This window comes from Oncorhynchus gorbuscha, linkage group LG14 (genome assembly GCF_021184085.1).
Source record: "Oncorhynchus gorbuscha isolate QuinsamMale2020 ecotype Even-year linkage group LG14, OgorEven_v1.0, whole genome shotgun sequence".
Classification (NCBI taxonomy): domain Eukaryota; kingdom Metazoa; phylum Chordata; class Actinopteri; order Salmoniformes; family Salmonidae; genus Oncorhynchus; species Oncorhynchus gorbuscha.
The window spans coordinates 8,127,039-8,139,588 of record NC_060186.1 but is presented as its reverse complement, the minus strand read 5'-3'; the positions used below and the strand labels follow the sequence as shown (position 1 = coordinate 8,139,588).

The window sequence follows — 12,550 nt, the reverse complement described above, 5'->3', positions numbered from 1 at the left end:
TGGGTGTCTTATCTGGGTGTCCTCGGCAGCTATGTGTGTATTGTATGTGCGTCGTCCCTGTCTTCTGGGGTCAGTGTGTAAGAGCGTATGCGTCCCTGTCCTGTTCTCAAGAGTCCGTGTGTAATGTGTGTGCGTCCCTATCTTCAGAGGAGTTATGGCCGAACTCCCGGCTAGCACCTGTGGCTAGGAGTATCCTGTTGTGACAGTGTTCTGGATGATCTAAGTGAGTGTGTGTGTGAGAAATATCCTGTATGGGGCCCAACCTGTTTTACTATGAAAATACGTTGTCCCAGCTATAGTAGTGTAATGTCACCTACATAAGAATTAGCAGTCCTCTACATAACAATGTTGGAATAACACTGCGTTAAAATGTTCCTAAAAATGGTCTGACGCTTTTCCTTGGTACCTTAATATGATTGAACGCTTAAACTGCCATGTTGTTACTGTACACAATGAATAAAGACAAAAACAGTGTATGTTTCCATGTAATAAGGTTTTGATGAAAAGCAGAATAAATTGCAATGATTTTATTTTGTGTTCTGGTAGTTTGCATGATTTTTCTTGGTTCTAATAAATCTGCGTTTCACCAACCCTTTGTTCTCCAATCTGAAAGGTTATGTCTTATGCGAAACAGAGACGCGCCCGTCAAGCCCAAGAAATGAAAGTGAAAGCAGTACAAAAGAAAGTCATGACTGATGTGTAAAGACGAATGAAACTTCCACTCTATATTTTCAACTAAAAGTAAGAAGTGTTATTTATACACAACCATTTAACTATTACATTTAAATAACTAGCCTTTCAACTTTTCTAGACATGATTTAATACCCATTTAATCTTTTGGGAGTTTTTGTTGTCGTACTAAAGCAAGCAAATTGGCTCGTCATTGACTAGATTATTTTTCACTTTGTTATAATGATTACGTTTAATATCTGTTATTTACAGTGTCATTACGTGGGTTTGGCAATAGTTATCTGGTAAGTTTACGAGCATTACAGGTCAACATTTCTCAGTTGCATTATTGTTTGCATAGACTATTGTCAATAACACACCAACAAAATACTTTATTGTCAAATGGCTAATGCTGATGTCACAGCTGACTACTTGAGCAATAAATCGGCAATAGCAAAAAATCAAGTACTTGACAATGAATAAGAGCTCATAGACCTGCTGGTATATCATTCTGTAGATGTACATTATTTATAGGAAATAGTTTCAGACTTGTTTATTACCGGTCTAATCCTTAATGAAGGAATATGAGGAGGAGGAGGAAGAGGAGGAGGAGGAAGATAACTATGAGCAGAGCACATCTAGTCAGTCTGCCTCAGGTAAGTTAAAGGGAAAGAACTACAGAAACTGACCTTAAGATCAGTGCAAAGGGGGCAACTTCAACAGATGATGCACAATTGCTATTTCTATTTCGACAGCCAGGGGGAGCCACGTTGAGTGGCAGCTGTATGAAGGAGAGAGATTGGCAATGACCATGTGATCGAGACCCACTACTGCCAGCCTGGGGCCAAAGGAATGAACATCTACCCATCACACATGGGGTCAGTGTACAGTAGACGTTTAGTGGCAATTTCTTTTATACAGGCTGCATCCCAATAGTCTTGAATAGTGTTCATTCCCTGTCCCCTTTCCTTGATAGATAATATTGGTTCAAGGAGGTGAACAGGAGAGGAATTATTTTAAGAGAATTAAGACTCAAACCTCGGATCTGATTATGTATTTGTTATATGTTATACAATAGTTCAGTAACCTCAGTTCTGACATATGTTTTTGAACAAACAGGTGGATTGTGTGTGTAGCCTTTCTGCTCTGTGTATTCTAGGCAGGTCTATATAGATTTTGATCAGATTGAGGCTCAAAATGCTGCCATGAGGGTACGGCGACTCACGTTTCTACCTCAGGGTCAAAATGAAGACATCGGGTGGTATTTCAAAGACGATATGATATGGCGTGAATACGGTTCTTTGGTGAGTGAATCTGAAAACTCCCAAATGGTCCTATAATACATTTGAAATTGGAATCAAATAAAAATGAAATTCTCCCTGCATATTTCATTTCTCTCTCTTTCTGCTCACCCCCCCTTCCTCCTGACCCCAGGGTCCAGGTCAAGCCTCGTCCTCAGTCAGTAGTGGTGATGTGGAACGACAGTACATCCTCAGACCTCAGGGGACCTTCCACTTCACTGTGGGGAGCACCAGCTACACCTTAGACTTCACAGGTAGACTCCACACAGGGCCTTATTCATTAGGTCACGCTGTAGCAAAACGTTTGGAAACGTGCAGCGGAAAAACAAACCAAGTTTTTATTATTATAAATTCATAATCTCTCCCAATTATGGACTGTTTTGTCCCTCATCCCACCACATACAGTGTGATGTGACAGAGAAAGTAGCCAGTAGCATAAAGAGGGAACACCAGGGTTGAGATCTGGCACTTGGGGTTTGATTCAATCCATAGTGTGGAAGATCTGCGCTTTAGCGCGATTGACATTTAAAGGCAATGTTACCACGTTTGCGGAGACTGCATTCACTTAGACGCTGCATATTTTGGCTCAATAGTAAATGACCTTCAAATATCAACTGCGCTACAAGACCGGTCTTCTGCGCCATGGATTGAATTGATCCGTTTATTCATCACTTTTTGGACATAATGATATTGTCACCGCTGTTTGAAAAAGTGGACCAAAGCGCAGCGTGGTAAGTGTTCATGATATTTTAATAGAACTGAACACTGAATAACAAAACAACAACGAACGAAACAGTTCTGTCTGGTGCAGACACACACAAACAGAAAACAACTACCCACAAAACACAGGTGGGAAAAGGCTACCTAAGTATGGTTCCCAATCAGAGACAACAATAGACAGCTGCCTCTGATTGAGAACCACACCTGGCCAAACACACAGAAATAGAAAACATAGAACACAAAAACATAGAATGCCCACCCCAACTCACGCCCTGACCAAACCAAAATAATGACATAAAAATGATATCTAAGGTCAGGGCGTGACAGATATGTACCTATTGATTCTTGAAGAATAAAACTTATAAATTCCTTGTGAGCTTAGTTCAACTGTCATACCCCATCAGAACCCCCAAAAAAGCTTGTTTCACTCCAGTGTTTGTAAATTGAAACTAACATTTAATAGCCTCAAAACATGGTTAAAACTATACTTTTGATATCATGGATGGTCAGTCCTTGCAATCATATCTATATGACTTTGAGATTGGTTACATTTCTCCAGCTTCCTCCATTACCTTTTTACCAAAACAGGGGCATGAATAAGGATTTGTTTTTGTTTCAACTGCTGATTACCGCTTTAAGTTTATTTTTTGTTGTTGTAGAGCAATTGACAACACTTTGCATATCCTGCTAGACAGCATTTTCCCGTACAATACAAAGGTTTCTCTTAGCCTATGTATGTCTTCTTCAGCTATGACACAGAACAATTCAGCCACCCGGGTACAGAGAAACGTCCGGCGGCATCCAAAGTTCAACTCCGTCGTCTCAGGGAATGGCAGGTATGAGGTTTCATCCACAGCCTTATTCCATTTAAACCCCTGGTCTCTTCCTCTAGGATAGGGCCTATGGTGAACAGCAGGTATTTTGGCCCCTAGCCTCTTCCCCTAGGGCCTACGGTGAACAGCAGGTATTTTGGCCCCTAGCCCTTCCCCTAGGACCTACAGTGAACATTAGGTATTTTGGCCCCTAGCCTCTTCCCCTAGGACCTACGGTGAACAGCATTTATTATGCCGCCTCATTTATACACACCGTTAGGCGCCTGCCTCGTTAATTTAACCTGTGTGATGGTTGTGTTGCCAAAGTTATTTCCAGGTCAACTTCACTGCATTCGTTGTATTGCATCATCGACTGAGCACTCAGGCAGCTGTATTATATGATGTGTTTAGCTGATTATTTAAACCCATCCAGGCATTGTGAGATCTGGCCGCCGTCTGCAATGTAGTCAGCCTGGAGCGCAGCCTTACTGTATACAAACTGGCCTATAGGAATCTTGTAGGTGTTATTCAAGAGAAATATTCATCAAATCTATACAGAAAAAGTTACAAACACCAAAACAAAATAGCCACGACATAATAATAGCATTAAATATACATGATTTAAAATGTGATTGGTTTCCCCTTTGACCTCAACTCAGTGTCAAGATAACTTTACATACGTTCCTGACATATGCAAGTGTGATCATCTATAGTTTCATACCTAGTTTGTCACAGCTACACTGAAGTGTAAATTCACTATTTCTTTGCAGCGTGTCCATTGCCCAATCAGCCCCCACCGTAATTGCCTCACCACCTCCCTCTGCTGGCTACACCTGGGAATTCATGGGCGAGGAGGGAGTGTGGATAGAATACCAGACTCCAGTGAGTGGGACATTATTTTATTCCTTGAACCCTTGCAAATAGCACACTACGTGACAGATTGTATATTGTATATGCCCTCATTAAGGTGAGAAAGGGGGAGGGAGACAGTCATGGTATAGCAGCACATAATATGTGGCTATTTCCAGAGTTGCTCACTGGGGAGTGCTGGGATTGAGAGACGCTACCAGAAGAACCCTAAGGGACAGATACGCTTCAAAGCTGGGAGATATTCCTACACCCTCGACTTCTCAGGTCCGACTGACTTAAATACTGGTGTACCATAACGTGACCTGTCTAGGAACACTCCTGAACTGTTCTGTGACTCTTCCAGGCCTGTGTCAGACCAACGTTCGCATCGGGACCAAAATAATTGTGAGGAGAACTCAATGTGAAGCTCAACAAACAAGCAGGTATGGACAATACAGGCTGGGAACCTAGAGCAAGGAGTTTTACTGACCAAAGTCTAGGTTAGGGCCAAGAGTTTTTCCTGGTCTGCTCATGTAGTCAGGAAGATGTCCTGGCCATTAGTCAAGGCCTTTCTGACCTGCTAGAGAGAACCCATGTGTAACAACTGTACAATGTGACAAATAATGAAAAACTATGTCTAATTCCTGTCCTCTCAGTGGGGGATTGGGTTTACGGTCCCGTTGGCAGTTTCAAGACGTGGATGGAAGCTGGAAAGACTTTGCCAAAGTAAGATGAACCGTTTTACTGCTCTCTCTCATCAGACTCCATAAGAGTAGTCTTCATATTACTACATTAAAAACACATGACCAAGCAGCGTGTGTTGACTTAATCCTGTAGAGGAGCGACACCTGCAGTGTATCCAGCCAGGACATTGAAGCCCAGTACCAGCAGAACCCAAATGGAACTATGAACTTCACTACCAGGAGATTCAGCTATCAACTGGACTTCTCAGGTAAATATGTCATCTTCTCAGAACAAGTGCCTATAGCAGGGGTGTCAAACTCATTCCCTGGAGGGCCTGGTGTCTGCTGGTTTTTCCTTGTAATTACGACCTAAACCACCAGGTGAGGGGAGTTCCTTTCTAATCGATGACCTTCATTCATCAGTCAAGTACAAGGGAGGATCGAAAACCCGCCAAGACTCTGCCCTTTGTGGAATGAGTTTGACAAGTGCCTAACGGGTGAAGGATAGCGATTGGTTGAAGGTTGAGGAATAGTTTAATTGATTTGATGAATCCAAACTCCAAGCCAAGTGTTTCCTGTGTTGGAGAACATTATTGTCATGACTTAACAGTTGTTTGATTTGTCTTTTCGCAGCCCTGACCCAAAGAAACCTGTCCACTCAGACCACCCGATCTGTTCGACGCCTGGACTAATCACTGCCCAGGACACTGTCCTCTGTCAGGGGTTAAGTGCAATACCCTGGCAGTGGAGGCTGGTGGGAGGAGCTATAGGAGGACAGGCTCATTGTAATGGCTGGAACGGTATCAAACACATGGAAACGTTTCACTCCGTTTCTTTCATTCCATTCCAGCCATTCCAATGAGCCTGTCCTCCTATAGCTCCTCCCACCAGCCTCCACTGTACCCTGGGTGCATCTCAATTGTCTAAAGTGGCTTCCTCTCAACCCCATTTCTTCATGTGCACAGTGAAGACGAAGTCACTGTCTGGTACTGAGATGGAACCCCTTCCATTCCACTTCTTCCTAAAAATGAAACTTGTTTACATATGTATTCATGTATTTCCTGTTATTTCTTCGACATTGTGCATATACTTAAAAACCAATACTGTTATTAGAAAAGTAGCTTCTGACAATCTGCACAATACTTTTTTAAAATGTGATCTGTAGAAAGAACCCTCTCACTGCCAATGGTACAAAAGGAACAAGCATTTTGTACATGTTCTAGCATGTACATTTTCTCATTGTCTTTAGTTTAAATAAAGCTGATTTTCAAGTATCTACTGTTGAGGCCATCTTATTCCAGAACTTAAAGTTACTCTTCATATCTCTGGCTCAGACTCAAATACACAGACATCATAGAGAATATTAGATTGTGTATTTTCATATATATGTACAGATTTTCATTGAACCACCTCAGACAACACCACACAATACATAGTTCATAGAGGCGACACGACACATGACAGCAGTAGGATACAAAGGATCAGAACTCTTGTAGAAGAATAGGCTTTCTTTTTTGTCCTCGCGTCCAAACGCACGAGTCACGATGACAGGAAATGCAATCCAGTTCTCGCCCTCAAACAGGCTTCTGTCGTCATAGTTACAATCACATGAACATTGCAGCTACCTTTCGTGAAAGATGGACATCAGAGAGGTGTTCGCCCAATCAGGACAGACCTCCATAACTTGTGTCCAATAGAGAGGTTTTACAACCCAGAAGGCCCACCTTGTTGTTATACACTAGCCCATGGCATTATCATTGTGCCCGCTCGGTGACAGCTCACCTAGTCACGGTTTACAGTAGACATAATTATTCATTTTAATCTAACAAAGACCTGTGAATATAAATTAGCATGTGTTCAGTTAACAAAACCTACATCCCCAGTCTGCAAACAGCATTCCGTGAGGATTCACACAAGGGGGTTGGTCTCAAATGTCTACAATGGCATCCTTTTCTCATCTCCTTCCTTCACCTGCACTAGTCTGCAACAGGTGCAGATAAAAGGGAAGGAGATACGCGAAGGGGACGAGGAACAGAGAATACTTTTGACTATTGAGATGCAGCCCCAGACTTAGTTCCACCCCAAGGATTATTACTGCACACAGCGCGCCTCTAAGGCCTCTCATTCATCATCACAAGAGCACAACAACCCAAGGGCCCCTTTAAGAGCACTCCCATTTTAAATAGATTTATTTATCAACCATTTAGGACAAGTCCCCTTTAATGAAAAAGTGCTCAACTCATGATATATATATATATATATATATATCAAAACTGCATTTGATAGTACATTTGATATGTCCAACGATTAACTTAAAATGCAGAGATTGCTTTGTTGAAAGCAGCCTGGTTTGATGCATGGAATAAAATAATTCATGACTAAATTGACCACATTTCAACAGGAACACAATCGTTGGTGGAGTCCCAGCTTGGTCAGGTCAGTAACATGATGGAAGGGAACCCATTGATGAAGTCAGGGGGGTTATAACAAAACAGGAACACAATCGTTGGTGGAGTCCCAGCTTGGTCAGGTCAGTAACATGATGGAAGGGAACCCATTGATGAAGTCAGGGGGTTATAACAAAACAGGAACAGTCAATCGTTGGTGGAGTCAATCGTTGGTGGAGTCCCAGCTTGGTCAGGTCAGTAACATGATGGAAGGGAACCCATTGATGAAGTCAGGGGGGTTATAACAAAACAGGAACACAATCGTTGGTGGAGTCCCAGCTTGGTCAGGTCAGTAACATGATGGAAGGGAACCCATTGATGAAGTCAGGGGGGTTATAACAAAACAGGAACACAATCGTTGGTGGAGTCCCAGCTTGGTCAGGTCAGTAACATGATGGAAGGGAACCCATTGATGAAGTCAGGGGGGTTATAACAAAACAGGAACACAATCGTTGGTGGTGTCCCAGCTTGGTCAGGTCAGTAACATGATGGAAGGGAACCCATTGATGAAGTCAGGGGGGTTATAACAAAACAGGAACACAATCGTTGGTGGAGTCCCAGCTTGGTCAGGTCAGTAACATGATGGAAGGGAACCCATTGATGAAGTCAGGGGGGTTATAACAAAACAGGAACACAATCGTTGGTGGTGTCCCAGCTTGGTCAGGTCAGTAACATGATGGAAGGGAACCCATTGATGAAGTCAGGGGGGTTATAACAAAACAGGAACACAATCGTTGGTGGTGTCCCAGCTTGGTCAGGTCAGTAACATGATGGAAGGGAACCCATTGATGAAGTCAGGGGGTTATAACAAAACAGGAACACAATCGTTGGTGGAGTCCCAGCTTGGTCAGGTCAGTAACATGATGGAAGGGAACCCATTGATGAAGTCAGGGGGTTATAACAAAACAGGAACACAATCGTTGGTGGAGTCCCAGCTTGGTCAGGTCAGTAACATGATGGAAGGGAACCCATTGATGAAGTCAGGGGGTTATAACAAAACAGGAACACAATCGTTGGTGGAGTCCCAGCTTGGTCAGGTCAGTAACATGATGGAAGGGAACCCATTGATGAAGTCAGGGGGTTATAACAAAACAGGAACACAATCGTTGGTGGTGTCCCAGCTTGGTCAGGTCAGTAACATGATGGAAGGGAACCCATTGATGAAGTCAGGGGGTTATAACAAAACAGGAACACAATCGTTGGTGGAGTCCCAGCTTGGTCAGGTCAGTAACATGATGGAAGGGAACCCATTGATGAAGTCAGGGGGTTATAACAAAACAGGAACACAATCGTTGGTGGAGTCCCAGCTTGGTCAGGTCAGTAACATGATGGAAGGGAACCCATTGATGAAGTCAGGGGGTTATAACAAAACAGGAACACAATCGTTGGTGGAGTCCCAGCTTGGTCAGGTCAGTAACATGATGGAAGGGAACCCATTGATGAAGTCAGGGGGTTATAACAAAACAGGAACACAATCGTTGGTGGAGTCCCAGCTTGGTCAGGTCAGTAACATGATGGAACCCATTGATGAAGAACAGGAACCATTGATGAAGTAACATGATGGAAGGGAACCCATTATAACAAAACAAAACAGGAACACAATCGTTGGTGGTGTCCCAGCTTGGTCAGGTCAGTAACATGATGGAAGGGAACCCATTGATGAAGTCAGGGGGGTTATAACAAAACAGGAACACAATCGTTGGTGGTGTCCCAGCTTGGTCAGGTCAGTAACATGATGGAAGGGAACCCATTGATGAAGTCAGGGGGGTTATAACAAAACAGGAACACAATCGTTGGTGGAGTCCCAGCTTGGTCAGGTCAGTAACATGATGGAAGGGAACCCATTGATGAAGTCAGGGGGGTTATAACAAAACAGGAACACAATCGTTGGTGGAGTCCCAGCTTGGTCAGGTCAGTAACATGATGGAAGGGAACCCATTGATGAAGTCAGGGGGGTTATAACAAAACAGGAACACAATCGTTGGTGGTGTCCCAGCTTGGTCAGGTCAGTAACATGATGGAAGGGAACCCATTGATGAAGTCAGGGGGTTATAACAAAACAGGAACACAATCGTTGGTGGAGTCCCAGCTTGGTCAGGTCAGTAACATGATGGAAGGGAACCCATTGATGAAGTCAGGGGGTTATAACAAAACAGGAACACAATCGTTGGTGGAGTCCCAGCTTGGTCAGGTCAGTAACATGATGGAAGGGAACCCATTGATGAAGTCAGGGGGTTATAACAAAACAGGAACACAATCGTTGGTGGAGTCCCAGCTTGGTCAGGTCAGTAACATGATGGAAGGGAACCCATTGATGAAGTCAGGGGGTTATAACAAAACAGGAACACAATCGTTGGTGGAGTCCCAGCTTGGTCAGGTCAGTAACATGATGGAAGGGAACCCATTGATGAAGTCAGGGGGTTATAACAAAACAGGAACACAATCGTTGGTGGAGTCCCAGCTTGGTCAGGTCAGTAACATGATGGAAGGGAACCCATTGATGAAGTCAGGGGGTTATAACAAAACAGGAACACAATCGTTGGTGGTGTCCCAGCTTGGTCAGGTCAGTAACATGATGGAAGGGAACCCATGAAGTGATTATAACAAAACAGGAACACAATCGTTGGTGGTGTCCCAGCTTGGGGTTAACATATGGAAGGGAACAAAACAGGAACAAAACAGGAACACAATCGTTGGTGGTGTCCCAGCTTGGTCAGGTCAGTAACATGATGGAAGGGAACCCATTGATGAAGTCAGGGGGTTATAACAAAACAGGAACACAATCGTTGGTGGTGTCCCAGCTTGGTCAGGTCAGTAACATGATGGAAGGGAACCCATTGATGAAGTCAGGGGGTTATAACAAAACAGGAACACAATCGTTGGTGGAGTCCCAGCTTGGTCAGGTCAGTAACATGATGGAAGGGAACCCATTGATGAAGTCAGGGGGTTATAACAAAACAGGAACACAATCGTTGGTGGTGTCCCAGCTTGGTCAGGTCAGTAACATGATGGAAGGGAACCCATTGATGAAGTCAGGGGGTTATAACAAAACAGGAACACAATCGTTGGTGGAGTCCCAGCTTGGTCAGGTCAGTAACATGATGGAAGGGAACCCATTGATGAAGTCAGGGGGTTATAACAAAACAGGAACACAATCGTTGGTGGTGTCCCAGCTTGGTCAGGTCAGTAACATGATGGAAGGGAACCCATTGATGAAGTCAGGGGGTTATAACAAAACAGGAACACAATCGTTGGTGGTGTCCCAGCTTGGTCAGGTCAGTAACATGATGGAAGGGAACCCATTGATGAAGTCAGGGGGTTATAACAAAACAGGAACACAATCGTTGGTGGAGTCCCAGCTTGGTCAGGTCAGTAACATGATGGAAGGGAACCCATTGATGAAGTCAGGGGGTTATAACAAAACAGGAACACAATCGTTGGTGGTGTCCCAGCTTGGTCAGGTCAGTAACATGATGGAAGGGAACCCATTGATGAAGTCAGGGGGTTATAACAAAACAGGAACACAATCGTTGGTGGTGTCCCAGCTTGGTCAGGTCAGTAACATGATGGAAGGGAACCCATTGATGAAGTCAGGGGGTTATAACAAAACAGGAACACAATCGTTGGTGGTGTCCCAGCTTGGTCAGGTCAGTAACATGATGGAAGGGAACCCATTGATGAAGTCAGGGGGTTATAACAAAACAGGAACACAATCGTTGGTGGAGTCCCAGCTTGGTCAGGTCAGTAACATGATGGAAGGGAACCCATTGATGAAGTCAGGGGGTTATAACAAAACAGGAACACAATCGTTGGTGGTGTCCCAGCTTGGTCAGGTCAGTAACATGATGGAAGGGAACCCATTGATGAAGTCAGGGGGTTATAACAAAACAGGAACACAATCGTTGGTGGAGTCCCAGCTTGGTCAGGTCAGTAACATGATGGAAGGGAACCCATTGATGAAGTCAGGGGGTTATAACAAAACAGGAACACAATCGTTGGTGGTGTCCCAGCTTGGTCAGGTCAGTAACATGATGGAAGGGAACCCATTGATGAAGTCAGGGGGTTATAACAAAACAGGAACACAATCGTTGGTGGAGTCCCAGCTTGGTCAGGTCAGTAACATGATGGAAGGGAACCCATTGATGAAGTCAGGGGGTTATAACAAAACAGGAACACAATCGTTGGTGGTGTCCCAGCTTGGTCAGGTCAGTAACATGATGGAAGGGAACCCATTGATGAAGTCAGGGGGTTATAACAAAACAGGAACACAATCGTTGGTGGAGTCCCAGCTTGGTCAGGTCAGTAACATGATGGAAGGGAACCCATTGATGAAGTCAGGGGGGTTATAACAAAACAGGAACACAATCGTTGGTGGAGTCCCAGCTTGGTCAGGTCAGTAACATGATGGAAGGGAACCCATTGATGAAGTCAGGGGGGTTATAACAAAACAGGAACACAATCGTTGGTGGTGTCCCAGCTTGGTCAGGTCAGTAACATGATGGAAGGGAACCCATTGATGAAGTCAGGGGGGTTATAACAAAACAGGAACACAATCGTTGGTGGAGTCCCAGCTTGGTCAGGTCAGTAACATGATGGAAGGGAACCCATTGATGAAGTCAGGGGGGTTATAACAAAACAGGAACACACAGGGCTAAAGTCACCAGACACCGGGCAAACTAACTCAATGAATTAGGATTGTGCTGACATTTCAATATGCACATGTGTATACTACTTCACATTCATTCACCAGTATATATCGACCAATCACTCCCTTACAGCAAACCATTCAGTACATATGCAGGTGAGTTACTACAATGAGGAAGGTAGCCGTGTGTAACCGTCACCCTCACAGCACAGGCTTGTGTGTGGATAACAATCCCTAACCAGACTAATTGCCTAAACACAATCAACCCCTCCCTTTTCAAACTGGTCGTTGAATTGGATTTCTGCTCAGAAAATACCCTTTTCTTTAGGTCAGATGTTAGAAACTGCAGAATTGCTAGTAACATTTCACCGCACCCACTATAACATCTGCTAAGCTGTGGACGCAACCAATAAGCTTTGATTAG

The 12,550-nt window shown here is 44.0% G+C and overlaps 1 protein-coding gene across 1 annotated transcript; it reads left to right on the top strand.

Annotated features, from left to right (window-relative positions):
- Positions 1-596: 596 nt before the first annotated feature.
- LOC123994367 lies at positions 597-6,179 on the top strand. Its single transcript, XM_046296878.1, has 13 exons — positions 597-741; positions 943-974; positions 1,250-1,325; positions 1,425-1,547; positions 1,829-1,973; positions 2,104-2,224; positions 3,439-3,526; positions 4,273-4,384; positions 4,531-4,636; positions 4,716-4,794; positions 5,008-5,077; positions 5,189-5,303; positions 5,668-6,179. The coding sequence occupies exons 4-13, from the start codon at positions 1,522-1,524 to the stop codon at positions 5,724-5,726; spliced, it is 921 nt and encodes a 306-aa protein (XP_046152834.1). The 5' UTR covers positions 597-741; positions 943-974; positions 1,250-1,325; positions 1,425-1,521; the 3' UTR covers positions 5,727-6,179.
- The last annotated feature ends 6,371 nt before the right edge of the window (positions 6,180-12,550 follow it).